This window comes from Camarhynchus parvulus, chromosome 12, assembly GCF_901933205.1.
Source record: "Camarhynchus parvulus chromosome 12, STF_HiC, whole genome shotgun sequence".
Lineage (NCBI taxonomy): Eukaryota > Metazoa > Chordata > Aves > Passeriformes > Thraupidae > Camarhynchus > Camarhynchus parvulus.
This window is the reverse complement of record NC_044582.1, coordinates 3,900,875-3,919,048: the sequence shown is the minus strand read 5'-3', so window position 1 is coordinate 3,919,048 and position 18,174 is coordinate 3,900,875. Positions and strand designations below refer to the sequence as shown.

At 40.5% G+C, this 18,174-nt stretch overlaps 1 protein-coding gene across 11 annotated transcripts in view; it reads left to right on the top strand.

Moving 5' to 3' along the window:
- The window catches only part of DOCK3 (dedicator of cytokinesis 3), a 185,327-nt gene that overhangs the window by 81,356 nt on the left and 85,797 nt on the right, over positions 1-18,174 (top strand). For all 11 annotated transcript variants that reach the window (XM_030957084.1, XM_030957080.1, XM_030957079.1 and 8 more), the window contains exons 10-11: positions 12,297-12,378; positions 16,765-16,825. In XM_030957084.1, the coding sequence (XP_030812944.1) occupies positions 12,297-12,378; positions 16,765-16,825 (143 nt within the window). The remainder of the gene's footprint in view (positions 1-12,296; positions 12,379-16,764; positions 16,826-18,174) is intronic.

Genomic DNA, 18,174 nt, shown 5'->3' with positions numbered 1-18,174 from the left:
TTTTTTTTTACAAAATGAAGAAATAGCTGAACAGATTAAAGGGGACATTAAGCCATGAGCAGATGTTTCCAAGATAGCTGGAGTATTTAATGGCTGCTTTGCCTCAATCTCCCTAAGAAGGTCAGCTGCAATCCGATGACAAATGTGAAAAGTTGTGGAACAAATAAACTACTTGTTAGCACTAAGAAGCTAACAAGATGGTAAGTAAAAGTCAACATTGATTTGTCAAGCATAAATCACATCAGAGCCAACTAATTTTGTTCTGTTATATGGGAATGCACCTCCTGCCTCAACAGAAGAGAAGTATTAAACTTGGTAGAGTAAAGAGATACAGGCTGCATTAACTGCTCTAAAGCAGCTGGAAACTGGTAGACAAAGGGATGCAGAATGTTATTTGTGCTAGAAAGATGCAACAAATAAGAGATAGCTTTACATTTCTTGACATTTTTAGCATGATTTTGATAGTGAAAATAAATTAAATTCAGTAAAAGATTGAGGTTTAGATACTATGTAATAACTATTTTTATAGGAAATGCATGGAATTATGCATAACTTAAAAAAATGACACATTCAGAAGTATGATAGTGGGATTTTTTTCTGAAGATAAGTTTGTTAAGTCCATTCTAACTGTCATAGAAACCCAGAATGGTTTGGGTTGGAATGGACCTAAAAGGCCATCTCGTTCCATCCCCTGCCATGGGCAGGGACACCTTCCACTCTCCCAGGCTGCTCCAAGCCCTGTCCAGTCCGGCCTTGGACACTCCCAGGGATCCAGGGTTTCTCTGGGCAGCCTGTGCCAGGGCCTCCCTACCCCCACAGGGGAGAATTTATTCCTGAGATCTCATCTAAACCCACTCTCAGTGTAAAGCCATTCCCCCTTGTTCTCTCACTCCAGCCCTTATAAAGAGTCCCTCTCCATCTTTCCTGTAGGCTCCCTTCAAGTTCTGGAAGGGGCAGTTAGGTTACCCTGAAACCTTCTCTTTTCCAGGCTGAGCAGTCCCAGTTCTCTCAGCCTTTTGAGTATGGAAAAGGATAAATAAATTTCCGTCTTATTTTTTCTTTACAAATTTATGTTTAAACATGTGAATGTTTTTCATTCTGCCTGCATCTTCAACCAGTTACCCTATTTTACACACCGCTGGGATTTAAAATTTTCTTGTCATCTAGAAATATCCTTAATTATGGAGAGTGAATAGAACAAAAGAGAAACTCTGATGTGATTGAATTTGAAGATCTGGGGGCCTAAGCAGTAATTATGCATGGGAGATGGTGTTGTGCATATTTCTGCTGGTAACTCCTCCACATGCCTCCTCCTACTCACTGAGCCTTTGCCATTCCCGTTATAGCACCGACCTCGTCGTGACTGGGGATTTGGGAGGTGTGCTCAGTGCCTGTGCTGCTGCCAATGGCACTCACTGAGCAAGTCCATGTGGGCATTTCTCATACAGAAACTGTTCAAACGCTTTCTTGAGAGACCAGGTGTTCTCTGCAGTGTCTGTTTTAAATATCTGCCATGTCTTTGGGGTGAGACAGGATTGTAAACACTGCAACACGGACTGGGAGTTTGGTTGGGAAACATCTATTTCAGTGTTAAAATATAAAAGCAGTAGCCAAAATGAGAAAAAATATAAGCTTGCTCTTTAAAGCTCTTGCTAATAGGTGATACAGAAAGATGTTTTTTGTGGAAATGTTCTCAGCTTGTGGGTGGATGATGGGGAGAATGTGAGCAGTACAGTCTGTCCCAAGTCTTGTCTTAAGGATTTAGCACCATTGACAAAGCAGTTCTCAGGAGAGAAACATGGTTTGGAAACATAATTATGGACTGAAAAAACGCCCTGGGTCTCCAGCAGGATAGTTGGATTCAGCTGCTCAAAAGTCATCTGACATAAAATCATCTGCCCCTATTTTTCAAGGCTGAGTCAAATGTTCAGTGGCAGTGTTTGGCTGTCAGTACTGCTCTGCAGTGGTGTTTGGTGGTAACTGCAGAGGTAATGGAGATAATGATTTCCTATTTGTAACTCCTCTCTGGATCTTGGGTCATTTTCCAACCAAATTATTTTCTGTGATAAAAATCAGCAGACAAGTGTGTAAATAGTTCAAGATACTAAAGGATAAAACTATTAGAGAACATAGTATCAATTTAAATGTGTCCTTGTAAACAAGTAAACTTCTGGGGCATGACCAACCTGGGTTTGGTTTAACCAGTGTGTGAGTGTCAGAAGTTTTCTCAAGCTGCTACTCATTTGTATAACCTGGTCCTGTAGAAGTCCCAATACTGCACTTGAGTGGCCAGAGGAGGCTGGAAAATGTTTGTGCCAGTATTTAGGTAGAGTAGAATGAAATGCACCACTTGGAAACACTGGATTTAGAAATGATGAATTTGTAGGGAATTTGATTTTCACTCTTTCTGTAGTAGGAGTTTCTGAGATGCAGTATTCCTGTTTCAGACGTCAGAATACAAATCTGTACCAAGCTGCTGAAGGTTACCTTGACAAATTTGACAGGAATCCCTCATCTCTGTTTGTATTTGTTGATGGCCGTTAGCTCCATGGTTCCCATCATCATTTAGTCATTTTTTTCCTTTTTAACTGTCAATAGGAATGTATATCAGCTTCTAAAAAAATGTTAGCAGGAACAGTGTAGCTAAAATTACATTGTGCTTACACATGCCATCTTGAATAATTTTCCTGCAGCACTTGCTAATTGCAGACAATTACCACTCAGGAGCTTTCATTTCAAACACTGAGCCAACATGTGAAATGCAATGGCAAACTTCCCACAGGTCCTGTCCGAGAAGGGGTTTGAGTCCCCTCAAAGCTCTGATGTGCAGGATCAGCATCCTCAAAGCAGGAACACCTGTACAGAGCAGCCCTGCCTGCCCAAGCCAGGGCTGTAGAACTTGTACATGGTCTGGACGCCAGAATCTGCTTAGGCAGATGGAGAGAGGGGGGCAGGTGAGATAAAAAAGAGTAAGACTGGCATTAATAAGATCAGAAAGAGGAAAGAAGGGTCACTGGGTAGATAAATATGGTTGAAGTTGAATAGCTGAAGGAGAAGTTGTTAATTAACATGGAAGGATCCGCAGTAAAAGCTGTGTCAGCCTGACTGCATTCTCTCCCAGGATGGGGGACTGACCTGAAGATCCTTCTTCTGAATTGTTTCTCTCAAGTAATGGCTCTGGGAGTGCTGGGACAATGTGTGGGCATTTATCCCCAGTTAATTGCTTTAAAATATTATCATGTTCCTTTATTGCCAGTTGCTATGTAAGGAAGTAGAAAATTATATTTTACTTTTATTGTGCAATATGCGCTAAATTTTCCTTTTGTTATGTTTTTAATAGCATAGCTATTTTAAAATAGAAAAGTTATCTCATTCACTGTCAGTATAATGATTTGGCTGCTGGGAAAAATAACTTTGTATCACTCAGAATTATTTCTTTAATATTCAGAAAATTTTCTTAGGGATTAGCCTTACCAACTAATGAGTTTTTTCTTCTGCTTAGTCATGAAAAAAACCATCTTTATATTTTTACCTGTCTTTTAGCAATCTGATCTATTGGGATAGCTAATCCTCCATCAGCTCCTCCTGTACTTCAGTTTGCTGTGGCTTTAGTATTTCAAGGGAAGTATTTTTCTGAGTTTTGTGCAATAGATAATTCATAGCAATAGTAATGGGAGCAGCATGAGCTTTTCACCCTGCTCAAGGTGAACTTCCTCAAAAGCTAAGCAAGCATTAAGAAATATTGCTACCCACAGCAATAGCCTTGTTCTGGTCACTGCAGTGACCATGGAAATCTGTGTGTCTCTGAAGTCTGCTGCACACAGACAGCTGGGACAAAGAGCCTTTCTGGTAGAATATGGAACTTCTGAAAAACCCAAGTTTTGTCATCACTGAAGGCAAAACCTGTGGAGTATTTTATAAGGTTTTTTGGTGGGTAGATTTTTAGAAAAGGACACAGGAGGAGTGATGCATTTTCATTTTATTATTGGTTGCTTCAGCTGACTTTCATTACCTGGATCTCTCTGGAATCTGCATTTGCTTGGTTTTCCTATTTATTCTGTCTTGTTAATAGTGTATGCAAACAAAACTGCTACTGGCTGGATTTGTATAGGAAAGTTGCTGTAAGAGATGTAAGTGGTGTTATTAAATATGTTAATTATTTTCTATGAAATTATTGTTTTCCTAGTTCCTGTGGAATTATTAACATGTAGCTATTCCAAAGCAGGAGCTTTTACAAATATCCATCTTATTTTGAATCTCTCACCACCACCATCCTCCTTCCCCCACAAGTGGGGGCTTTTTTTTGGTTGGGGCTCAAGTATGATGTACAAATAGGCAGCGATATAGAGTTTTCTACAGGGTTATTTTGATTTTTTAGCTGTTAACAGGAAGAAATCAATGAGTTGCAGGCATTGGAACTTCCTCCCTTTTCCTGCTTAGGAGGAATTGACAATGTGTTGTGAACACACACAGCTGCAAGAAATTCTGCTCACGTGAGGGGCAGCGGGGAAATCTGTGTTGTTTAAATGTGTAAGTGAGCTCAGAGAAAGCACTTCCAAGTAATTTTCTGTCTATAGGAAGGCTCAGTGGATGGAATCCTCTTGTGCTTCAGCTCTTTCTGTGGGGAAATTCCCCCTCAAAAGCCAGGTCTGTGTTCCTGACAGAAATTGTCATGTGCAAAGCTCTGGTAGAGGAGGAATCAAATGTGACAGCTGCTGTACCAGACCTCTGAACCATTAGCTTCTCCCAGGGTAGAGATGGTGATAAAATTCTTATTCTACAAAATACCTGTAATCCAAAATTAGAAGTCTTCCCTGCAAAGCTTCCCTCACCTGCCACCTGGCAGGGTCAGTCTGCCTTGCCTTCCATTAGTTAAAATCACCATCACTGGGGAATTACTAGATAACTGAAGTCTCTCTCTCCTTGCTTTTTTTCCTTTTTTTTCTTTTTAAATAGAAGCCTTTTCTAGTCGACAGGATTCCTTTCAGGAACAAAAATATGTTCCTTTCATGATGGAAATAACAGAAAAATCCTTATGATGATGTCAAATGTTCAAGTGTGGCAGAGTCACGAGAAGCCAAGGAGAATGTAATTGGTGCTTAGCTCCCTTTCCCCTGCAAGCCTCAATAACACTTTTACATTGTGGTGGTTTTCCCTTGAATGTGGCAAGGGAAATGACAGGTAGTTATTTTCACTATTTTCTGTTTCCATGGAAACCCAGTGTTTGCAGTAACAGTCTTACTGTAAGCTCTGTAATCCTCCCCTGGGGCTTCTCGCCAATGTGGTAATTTAATAATTCATGAGCATTAAGCCCGAGTTTGCTAGGAAGCAAACTGTGTTGCTTGGAGCCGTTTTCTCAGGGCCAGATTGATTTCCCTCACAGATTCAGTGTTCTTTTCTCTAAGATGTCTTTATAAAATACACTCCATAAACCAAAGCAGTGTACTGTGCCTCAGTTGTTTGTGAAAGCGGGGTTATTGCAGAGCTGCTGGATAAGACAGCTCAGGAAAGAACTCTCCTGCCTCCCCCAGCAAAAGAAAAGGGGAAAAACCAAACACACCGTGTGAGCACTTGCCTGAAAAGGAAGATTGTTAAACAGTCCATGAGTCACTGTTGAGACAGTGAGCAAACTGAAAGTGCAGCAGAGGTGATGCTCCTGTCTCCAGGGCTCAGCAGTGACCGCTGTCCATGATGGATTGCTCAAACACTGCTGGGATCTGGGACATGCTGCTGGTTTACACTGGAAGTGGGAATTGAGTTCTTCACAGACATGGGTCCATTCTGTACACATGCTCTGGCTTCCTGTCACTCTCACACTGAGAATGGAGACTCATTCTGTGGAGCTCTGGGAGATTTTGTTATTAGGTCAGTCTTACAGCAGCTGTAAGAACCTAGATTTTTTTTTTTCCCAAGAGGATGAGCAAAAATTAGCCACTCTAAAAGATAATCATGATGAACAGAAAATAAACTTGAAAAGCTTTTTCAGAGGATACTCCTTCTGCTTAAATAATCTGTCAAGAATAAAACTAATTCTTTTTCACAGTGGGAAATTACTAAAATGTCGATACAGGTCCTTGCTTTCTTCATGATCATGACACCATGCTCATGAAATAGGGTTCAGAAGGCCTGAAGTGAGGCTTGTTTCCTTTTTAGAAAGTTCCTACAGGGTGTTCTCAAAAGCATCAGGCTGCAGTGCTGTCCTGATGTGACCGTTTCAATCACTGACTCTGGTAATGTTCTTGCAGTTGACAAACTCGAGAGATTTGAACAAATTTCCAAATTCCAATTTCCAGTTTGGCAAATGGAATGAAAATAGAAGTCTATTTTTTTCTTCTGTGAAGTTGTGCAAGCAAATATGAGAATCCTCATGTGGCTGTCATTAACTGTATTGCAGGGTGCACCACAAATGGAAAGCCAGGACAGTAGAGCCTGATTTTCCCTCAGCCTCCAAATAGGATGGTGGGGAGCAGTAATTGCTTTCTGGAAAACTGGCTAATGCTGCTCTCCTGGGCTTTAAAACTTCTGCTCTGCTGGGTCAGTACACTTCCTTTTTGATACAGGAACAGCTTCCCAAGTTAATACATTCAAATATTAGCTTGACCAAACTGTAAGGTTTTGAGACTGTAGTTCAGTTTTCTCTCCCCTTCCCACTCCCACCAAGCCCCAGGGTTTCTTTCATGGTGTTTCTCTTCCAACTTAATTCATGTTTTGAAACAAGCTCCTTTTTTTGCAGCTTTAAGAAAAAGCTTTGATCCTATACCAGTAATTCCTAACATAATTCCATTCATCTGGTCAACATATTGTCCTTGTAGAGCTCGTACACACAGGGGCAGGAAGAGTGCAGTGTTTGATGGCACTGTTGAGGTAAACTTCCTGACATGTGGTGTGTGCACCAAGACTGGGATATTTTGAAGGGAACTGTTGGCAAGGTTTAATTGCCATGGAGTGACCAGCTCATCCCAAGCTCTCTCCTGGATGGCCTGTGTGGAGCTTGTTCTTGAGACTTATCTGGGACAAAATACGGTGCTTTTACAGTAGCATCTTCAAATGTTTATGGTGCTCATATGCCAGCTCAAATGTTAGTCTAGAATTATTGTCAGGCATGTTAACATTCTTAAAAGAAAAGACTAGAGATTTTTCAGGGAGGAGGGCAGAGGAAAAATGAAATAATATCATGCTTATCATTTGTTTTTTAACCAGTAGGACTGAAGGGAGATGAACTGTCCTCGCTAGGCAAGTGGCTTTGTAGCTTATTCCTGCAAACTTCTGGCTTCTGTGGCAGCATTGCCAGATTTTTGCTCCTGAGTTTGTATTTTGCATGCAGGCAAGGTTTTACATGATACTAAAAGTGTCAGAAAGAAACCTGAGGAGACACCAAGAGAAGATCAAAGTCTAAAATACAAGTTATTATATGATCCTTCCCACTAGTTCATTACCCCTTCCCTGAGCACTTCTACATGTGTCATGGACCAATAGGTATTTTTAAAATAACCTCTGTTCTTAGAAGGGGTTGGCAACATGCTAAATTCTGAAAACCCAATTAAATACAGTTTTTGAGAAAGGACTGAGGCATTTTTGATAATATTGGGGGTTTTCAGTGTTCCCCCGGTTTTCTCTGGAAATAAGAAGCACTGAGGAAAATAAGAAAAAATAGGGAGCATTTGTATATTTGTACCTTTTCCCTTTCAGTGGCACATTGGAATGGAGATGGTGAAGAAGGTTTTGTTTCTGGGAGAAATAGCTGCTGGTCCATTGTTTAAGGCAAGGGAAGGGTATAAGACGTGAGGTTTCTGCCTAAGGAAATTGAAGCCCTAATGTGCTGCTGTCCCTGCTTCAGAAAACCAATCTCCTATTCTTTGTTAAAGAATTAATTTTTTTAGTCTGTGTTCTTTATCACCAGTCTGTAGGGGGATAGAATATAAGAAAATAAAGATTGTGTAGAAGGTAATCTTACCCCTAAGGAGTTGCAGCTGGGCCAATTATCAAAGATGAGGAACAGGCCTGACTTTATCAGGCCACAGCTGTAACCAATGAGAAGAAGATGCTATAAAAGAGTGGGATGGCTGGTGGAGAAGGGGACTGGAGTCAGTTGGCTGCTTTGTGAAGAAGAAAGAGTCAGTGCTCTGATGAGCTGCCCATGAGAAACACCAAAAAGGTATGGAACTTTTGTGCTAAGGAGACAACAGTATGGAACCCCTGCAATTAGATGACAACACCAGTCTCCAATTCAAACAGAAAATTGAATTGAAGACTGGTGTTGTCATCTTATTGCAGGGGGTCCATACTTTGGCATTATGCATCTATTAATGCTGTACCTATATTCCCAAATTGATGCTCAGTCAGGACTTTTGCCTTGAAACGCCCCCAGTAATGAAATGTGCCCATGAATGAATACAAGGGGCTCACCAGTCCAGCCCAAGCTCGTTGCCAGCCCTTTCCTTTTGTTGTCATCTTCACACATTATGTGAAGAATGTCCCAAACAAACCTCAACAACAAAAACTCCCTGAGGGTACAGTGCCACTCCTACTCACCAACAGGAAATTTTGTCCCTTTTTGCCCCCTTTTTCATGCTGAAAATGTAACATCCCAACCCAGTGATGGCTTCCTTCCTTTCTGCAGAGTTCAGTATGGCTCTGCTTTTCAGTCACTTTGGGGAAGCCAAGAAGTGAGACACTACTCTCCTTTCATTTTTCCTCCTTTTCAAGTGAAGGAACAAGAAGCTGTTTGACTTTGCTTGTCAGAGCAGTGGTTCTTATATTTGAGTAGCTGTAGCAATTACTAATCATGAGAATGATTGTAAACCCTGGCTTAGTGCTGCACAAGAGGTGGTTTCACTATGATGTGAATTAGCACAGGAGGAGATGCTGCAATTAGAGTAATTGGAGCTTACTTGTAGCACATAGGAGGAAGAGGAATAAATAAGCTTTTGTTTAAGATACTGCTTCTGATGTGGCACCTCTTGGGTCTGAGCTCAGCAGGGTAAAATGTTAATTTTTTTCTCAGTTTTGATGAATTTATCTCCAATTTTATGCAAAAGAACTGATTTTGGTGTATATTCAGAATAGTTGAAAACTTTTATTGGGTTGTTGGTTTTAGTTGTGAGTGTTTTGTAGGTTTTTTTGGCTTTGGGCAGCAGTACGATCGAGCAGTCATATTGCATCTCAGTACCTCCCATGCTTCATTTCCACTACATTTGGCAGTTATAACTACTGGGTTTTTAATTAATTTTCACATGGAGTTTATTCAGATTTGATATTTCAGTCTTACTAAACCGGATTATTGTTGCCTAAATTCTGTGCCTGCTCTCGTCCTTGTGCAGAGAGTAAAAGTGAGGAAAAGACGCACTGGAGACTCAACTTTTTCCAAGGACGTAGCTCTTAAAAGAAGAAATTAAGATACTGAATTCCCATTAAGTTTCTTGACCCTAAATGTGTGTATTTTTGTCTAAAAGCAGACCTGCAATGATAGATGAAGGCAGTGGATTTTCAGGTCATTGGAAACAGGGTTATTCTTCCAGGTTTGCTTTGACATAGAAATAAATTTGCAGTTGTAAAATGGGAAGCAGCTGACTAACTAGTTCATAATGTGGGTCACCAGTGTTAAAAAGGTTCCAGTCTTGTTCCAGCAACCCTGACAGCATCAGCACCACTGACACCTTAGAATAATAACAGAACAGCAGAGTAGAAGTAAACTGTTCTTGATCAGTGGTAATATCAAAGATTAGAGGAATGCTGGAGATGAGAAACAAACCCACAAGTTTAGGAGAAGTGATGTGAAAGGAAAAGAGGGAGAGCTTGAGCTGGCTTGGTCCTTTGGGGTGGCCTCTTGGCACTGCTGCCTTGTCACTCTGCCTCCTGTCCTTGGATCTCCTTTGGCCAAATGCCTCTTCCTGTTCCACAGTTCTCAAATGCTGCAGTTGACTCAAAGTCCCTTTAATTATTTATTCACACAAATTCAAGAGGACTCTAAATTAAGGGAAGGGGAATGTAAAGGTTGTTACTGCGGTGGTGCTGGACTAACGTAACAGGTGATCAATAGGCAGGTGAGAGGGGTGGTGGCTGCTTCCTTTCTTGAAAAGCACTGGAACAGGGGGGCAGGAATCAGATTTTCTCCATGGCTTTAACAAGGAAAAGATGAATTGCAAATTTTAAAAGAATTCCACTTATTAATGGAGGAAAACCTTGCAAGAGACCATCAAGTGAATCTCCAGGATATCCCACTTTGGGTGCTTTAAAAGCACACTAAGCAATCTTTTGTTAATGAATGAAATCCATACAGGCAGCTCAGCTCAAAGACTTGGCAGCCCCTTCCCTGCCATTGCCCGAGGGACAGTCTGCACAGGATTTTGTGGCACACAGTATTGCATTCAGCTCCTGTGTGAAAATGAAGTGCCCATTACAGCTGAAATAATAATTTAAAAAAACCTAAAAAAACCCTGTTTTGAAAGTTCAAGACTGCATCTTACCGGAAATTTAAAGTACAATATGTAACACTGATTTATGTGTTAGGTAGATAGAGGTAGCTGTGAAGATGTAATGTTGTTGTAATGTGACTGTCAGTGTAATATTGTGAAGGTCTAGTATTGTCCTGCTCTCCACTTAACACATCACAAAATTACTGAAAGAATGGATTTTACCATGTCATTAAAGCATTTGGTAAAATGTTCTTAACTTACTGACATCTGAAAAGGATTGTGAAATATCTGTTTCTTATGGATTTCTTTGTGGCATTTCAGCAGTCTCTGAGGTTATAAGCACTGGTAGCAATTTAATTAAAATTATAACTGAATGGGGTTGTGGGATACATGGAGATTGGAGTAATAGTGAGTGACAGGGAGAGTGAAACAGTCAGAGAGGGATGATCTGGATTGCTGAGCATCATTTACTGCATAAATTATCATGCCAAGATGTATAATGAGATGTATGGGTCATGCTTGAGAATTAAGGACCATTTCAAGAAAAGTAATAATTCTGAAAATATATCAGTGTTTATAATGGAAGGTCACATGAGCTCACAGCATAAAGCTGTGTGGAAGGGCCAAGAGGTGATGTCTGATAAATCACAGATACACTGTGCAGGAGCTTGGCTTCACCTTTGTGGAACCCCCAGATGTGTGTGTATTCATGGTGCAAGTGGTCTCAGTACCAGACTGTTACAATCTTACAGCTTTAGAACTGTTCCTGAAATGCTGTGGAAAATTTTCACTGTGGGTGAGTTCTACAAAATGATTCCAGCACTTTCTCTTGGATTTTTAAACAGTGTTAAATTGCTTATTTGTGTGTGGGGATATCACTGCTATCCCTGCCCTGCAAAAAATGAGTTTCTCTAAAGGGCTCTTTAATGCAGAAGGGTGATAAAAAGCAGTGGCTGTGCACTGAAATCAGGCATTTCCCATGGTCCATGTGCTTTAACAGCAGGGATCAGTGGCCCTTGGAGCAAGCTGCCAAAGGAGGTAGTGTGACCACTGTGCTTTCATTTTCTTCAGGCCAGGGGTGGATAATATGCTGGCAAATGTATCAAATGAAGGTTACTGGAGTTGATGCAGTTGTACGGGATAGGATTGAAAGGATCTGTGATTATTAGAAGATTTAATGGGGTGCTCTCTCCTTTATTTCTGTGAAAATCTAGGAAGAAAATTGTGGTCAATACTTAGGGGGCTGTTCCATACTAGAGAAAAAAATTGCTCATCAAACTTACTTTTACACATAAATTCTCTGTCTTAAGAAGGAATGCCTATGTCTTACCATGCATTGTGAGTATTGTTCATTTTGCAGTCTGGCTAAATGTGCTGGTTTTATTCATCAAAGGGCTGCTTAATTTGATTGGTAAGAGTTGTATAAATTGAACCTTAATGTATTTGAATTAATGCCTTGCTTCTAGAAATGCTGTATGTTGAAGGAGATTGCTTAATTGGTATTCTTGTAACTTCTAGTTTTGAGTGGATTTTAATGAACTCAGATTTACCAAAGGCAGTGTACTTCTCAGCAAGTTTGCCTTAGCCTTTGCCTGGAGGAGTTGTAATGTGTACAGGTTCTGTACTTCTTATGTTCACATTATTTTAATGTTATTGCATCATGAATATGCATCAAGACAATGTTTTCACATGCAGACTACTTACTATTAGAAATCTGTGCTATTCCATGTAATTTTGTATAGACAGTGAATACTGTTTTATAGACTTTGGAATTATAACAACCACTGCATTTTTTTAAAGATACCCAAATCTACCTGTATTTTTCTGTTGAAGTATGTACAGGAAAAGCTGATTGGTTTTTTACCATTGTTTGTTTTTCAGTGAGAGGTTCATGGTGAGGTTAAACAAGAACGGAGGCCCCAGGAACCCGGAGAAGATCGATCGAATGTGTGCACTTTTCACAGTACGTGCCTGTTCCCTTTCTTCTCCCCTCACAGCAGTGGGGCTGGAGGTTTTCTGAGGGGAAGGAAACCCAGTTCTTCCTCTCCAATATAATCAGTAAATGAGAAATAATTTCTAAGTTTTTGACTAAGCATTAACATAGAAAGTGAATGTACTTCTAAATTTTTTTATGGCTAAGTGAATATTCTGAAGTACTTGCATTTGTTCCTGCAGATAGTGTGAAATTTTGAATATTTTCATTGGATGTGCTGTGCTCTTTGATAACTGAGCATAGGAAAAGGCCGTGATGGCCTGAACATAAAACAAGGCACTTTTTTCTGAACGAAAATCAGACAAGTGCTTTTCCCTTGTCCTGTCCCTATGTGCCCTTGTAAGAAATCGCTTCTGTGCTGGTCTTAAGTTGTGTTCAAAATTCCCTCAGAATCAGGTGTCAGACCATCATTTTATCTACTACTTCTTCTCAGAAAGAATATGAAAATCTAGAGACACTGAAACTTAACAGCTCCTCACAGAATAACTGTAAGGAATCTCAGATCCCAAGTGTGATAAACACCTTCCATCGTGAGTCACCTTTAGTTAGTGCACATGCTGGAAGCTCTGTAGCAGAAGTATTTTTACCTGCAGTGAAGAAGAAAGATGGCAGAGCTTTGGTTCTGGCAGTGGCACTCTCTGAGGTCAGGCAGGGCTGGACACTGAGCCAGGCATGGTCCCCAGCACTGTTCTCTTCTCTCCCTTAAGAAGGCAGCAGGATTCCTCCACTTGGGGAACAGAATAAATCCAGGTGTAAGAATGCTCTGTTCTGTCTCCATCTGGATCTGAGAGCTGCAGTCCAAAAGTAGCACTGACCTGGATGCTGACATCAGTAGCAGTTCTGGTTTTGGTACCATCAGTGAGGTGCCTAAAGCTGAATAAACATCAGCAAGGTGACAGTGTCACCCTAGAGATGGTAACTCAAACTCAGAGTCTGGCCCTGCTGAGAGAAGGTGGGCAGGGGTTAAGGTTCAGCACTAATGTCTGAGTCAGGTGAAAGACAGGAGTGCAGCTTTAGGAGCTGCCCTAAGGAATAATCTCAAAAGGCAGCACAGGCTTTGTATCAACTTTGGCACTTTCTGGCCTCTGAGGTTCATCAATTTGAAAAAGATTTTCAGCATCCAACTTCCCCACCCTCACCCATGCCACACGACTTGGGGTCATGGAACCAGCGTCCTGTTTCTCCCTGTGTGGTGAACAGTGTGAAACAGTTTTGCTCTGGTGATCTGCAAACCAGCCTTTACAGCCTTTAAAAAATAATGATGAATTACAGCCAGGGCCATAACACAGTTCCAGGAGAGACCTGCTGCACATTCTGAGTAGGGCCGGTGTAGTCCAAGAGCCCTGGGATTGCAGGATTCACCAGTGCAGCTCCAGCCCTGACCAGAGATACCTTCTGAGCTCCCTTTCCTATTACTATGCAAAAATATCAAAGCTGCTGCAGTCTCAGCTCTCCACAGTGCTCAGACTCCATCACTGGCTGGTGGAGGTGCTTAGACTCTCAGTGTTCTGCTATAGAATATGTATTCTACATAACAAAAATTATAATGAATGCATAGTCTACATAACAGAAATTATAACTGGAAAATTATCTGTGCAAAAGATCTCACACTTCTAAAACAGTATTTTTCATCAATGTGTTCAAAAACCTTTCCAAAGTGTGTAGTAAAAGAGCAATAAGTATTTGCTTTTTTGAATAACCATTTTATCTGGTTCTATCTTATGATAATTACTTAATTATGAAATGTTTCTAAGATAAGATAGTTCTGTGATTGTCAGGTCTTCTCCCAGGCTTGTGTTCATCTTGACTTTAAATCTATTTCTTTATTTCCTTGCCCTACCTCACCACACCACAATATCTTTCTAAAACTCTCATCTTTCCCTAAGGCAAGCAGCCCATATCTTAGATAATTCAAGGGATCCCTGTCTTTTCCTGCTATCTCTGTTACTTCTAAGGGTTCAGCTGTCTCCTTGTGTAAGATATCAAAATTACCCAGGCTTGGGTTTTACATCTGCTGTCGTATCACAGCAAAGGTGAGAAACTGCTTGCTCTGGAGATCAAAGCTCACTCAAGCAAACCTCAGCCTGTGCACATGTTAGAAACATTCCTGGTTCTGAATTAAAATGTAACTACACTATATAAGGTTGTTATTTTTGTTAAATACCTTATTCTCTGTGGCCTCTGAGGTTGGCAGCTGAATTAAGTAACTTGTTACTGGCAGACAGGTATCCTTGATTCCAGTGGTTTGGGGGTTGTTGTGATGATGTTTGGGTTTTTTAACACACAAGCAAACCCTTCTAGAAACCAGCATTGTAAAGAACTAACCATTATTGTAGAGTAACTCTCTTCCATACCCAATACAGGTGAGAAAATTTAGGGGTGATTTTCTAAAAAGCCATTCAGTTAGAATTATAATGGAATTATGTTGTGCATCAGTCAGTGTCATTTAGGAAGCTCAGAAGGATGTGGGAGATACCCACAAATACTCACCCCGGATGCAGTCCTAAGAGTAACCAGTAAATGTGTTTTGTCCTCTCCTCATCCTGGACATATACATGGATTCTCTGCAGAGGAATCATCTGAAAACTTCCTCCCAGGGGCTGGGGCTTTTGATTGTTTGGTCCATGTCATAGTAAGAATTTCTTGCCTTATGAAAAGCCTGTGCTGTACAAACTGAAATGCAAGGCCATCTGGGCCCACATTTTTTGTCTTTTGCCTGTGACACTTTATTTGTGAAATTGGAAAAGCAGCTAAAGTGTGAACCCATCAATATGTTCATGCCCTGCCGTTTTCTGATGTTTTGACAGCTGCCCTTTGAAAAAATAGTTCTTTAAGTTGCTGTTAATTACAACTGGTAATCTGATGGTATAATAAAATTCCCCTTGTCAAAGCACAGATATTTTCAGGAATCTATTGCTCTCTAGAGCATTAAGTATTACCTCCAAGTTTTTTTGCTTTTTGAAATGTCTTGTCAGGCATTTCTGAGATTAAAACTATGTCAAATCCCTTTTAGTGTGGAACTTCATGTCTCCAAGACATGCAAGATAAAGGCTGCCATATGTTACCCTGGTATGTTGGGTGATGGAGAAAGCCTAGAAAGTGTGTTCCCTTCTTGGTGCAGCAGCAAAATCAAGCCTGAGGAGGAAATGCTAAGGATGGTTTATGTAGCTTCATTTTCTGACTCTGGAGAGACAGATCTGCTGGTTAGCAGCATCCCAGACAGTGGCTCTGCAGCTCCCTGTGTATGCTGCCCTGGGAAATGCAGAGCCGCTTTTAGAGAGCAAGGAGGTACAGCCATGAATTTATTACTTGCCTGCTGTAATTCAGCAATGTAACACAATTGGGAAGGGATTGAAACTTCTCCTTAGGATAAATTCCCTTTCTGCCTAGTTCTGAGTCACTGTGCCAGCTTTTGTTGTGCTATGTGGCACCATAGTCTGGAGTTGCATTTCCATCATAGTCTCATTGCTTGAGGTTTGGGTTCTCAAGTCACATGAGAAAAAACATTCCCTGTGTGATTTAAGGTTCGTGTTTTAGCTTTCAGCAAAATGCAGGTTTTAATTCTAAATTGGTTCAGATTAGGGATGACAGATCATAAATGTCCACAGTTTAAATTTCTTCCCCTCTTTATACAAAAATAGCATTATTTCCTTTCACAGTGGTTATAATACCACGTAGTTGAGGAGCTTCTCTAAAGAAAACCACGAGATTTTATCAGAATCAGAGACTGTTGCAGCTAATTTTTGTGTAAGTAGTACCTGACAGTGAGATGGCAGCACTCAGTAGAGAAAGAGGCAGCAGCTGTCACTGCAGAGCACAAGGAGCCTTTTTGCATTTGTCTAAAATAGGGATGAATATTCTCCCAGTACACAGTATCTGTTTCAGGTCTTGTCTGGGAGGTGAGTGGCATAGGGAAAACTGGTTTTTAGTAAGAAATGTTTCTTAGACCTTTCCTGTAACTAAAAAAAAAATTTAAAAATGCAGGAGGAATGTCTCAGAAGTTGCTGGTTGTTTATGAGTTATCAGTGAAAAGTACAACATACCAAGGAAATTGCAATCAAGACAGCTTCTGACATGTGAATGTAAAATTCTGCAGTAATGAGTTATTGAAAAGTATCCTATGTGTATTTATTTTTAAATTTTTCTCAGAGTCTATAACACTTACTTGTCTTCATTAACTTCACCTTTCCTTTGCTCTTCTCTAGGTTCTCCTTTTCCTGTTGTTTGGTTTTTCTTGAAGCTCATTTTTAAAAGTCTTGTCCTGCTTTTCTGTAACATGGGATTTCAGAGTTTTCATCCACATTTATAGTTGCAGGCACTTATGTTGGAATGTCTCTCTTTTTTCTAATCTTTCAGGATCTCAGCAGCAAGGACATGAAGAGGGATTTGTACATAGTTGCCCATGTAATCCGAATAGGTACAGTATGATTTAGTGCTTGAAATATATGTAATAAACAGAGCTCTTAGAGTATTTTTAAATGTATGTTTTAATTCGCTGACTTTATAATGATTTATACATTTAGAAAACTCAGTCATAGACTGATTGACATTCAGACCATATGGAGCTAAGTGTTAGAAAGTTGCTGATGACTGTTAAGCAGTGATTTTGTTTTTCTGAGTCTGAAACTGAATTTTTGATTAAACACTACATCTACAGGAGAGGGACGGAGTAAAAAGGCTTTTTGTTTAATGTCTAAAAATTTCAAATGGGATCTTTTTACTGGTGATATAACTGGGCTACAGGGCAGGACATCAGCCTGTCTGACCATTCACATCAAGTAAATCAGAGGCTGTTAGACAAATATATGCCAAGATTTGTTTGCTGCTGTAGGAGTCTGTGGTGCAAGTACATATTTTACCTGTGTTAAGTATAATTTATTTTAAATATTAGTCCTGAAATATTAGCAGTGTATAGTAGGAGCAGCAGAGACAGTTTCCTCAGCTGTATTATTACAAACAAGTGAGAAGTGCAGTGCCATTCGTGTGTTTCAGACCACGAATGGACCACGACCATCTGTGACTGAAGAATGGCCAGGCAGTGTTTGCAAGGAAAGGGTTTTTAAGCCTGTTGCCAGCCCAGTCACTGCTCACACCCATTACCAGCCACAGGCACCTTTTCTGAAGTACAGCAGCTCTAAGCAGAGCTCTGTGTGTTGTGCTGGGAATGGCAGTGAGCCTTCAGAGCCACAAATGTGTCAGAGAGGTCGGGGTTGCATTATCTGACTTCCCATGTCATAAGAGCCTACGCGTCAGAATTGCTCTGTTATCACTTGAGGTGATAAATGAAGCATGTGGAAAGATGCTGTATTAACCTTGGTGCAAGGGCTGGACAAATTATTATGTGTAATGTTACAAGTTCACTTTGATTATCACAGTGATTTTTCTGGCCTTGGCATCTTTTGCTCTATTTAAAAACTGCCTCAGTAATAGGCTGTTAATCACTGAGCAGCTTTGTACCTCAGAATTCTCCTTCCTGTGCTCCAAGAAGGATCCATCCAACCATGATAAACAACCAATATATAATATTACAAGTATTATATACAATATACAATACATTCCCTTAAAGCAGTTAAATAACATGAGAATTTGTGCAAACAGTGCACTCTAAGGAAGGAGCACAGTGGATCTCTGTGGGTCAGACTGATGAGTACAGCCATATTCTTGGCTCATCCACAGATGATTTGTAGTCAGCCCAGCTGGATGCAAATATGTGTCATGGAGCTGCAAATCAAAGCTGGCTGGACATAATGCTTTTCACTTTGCCCT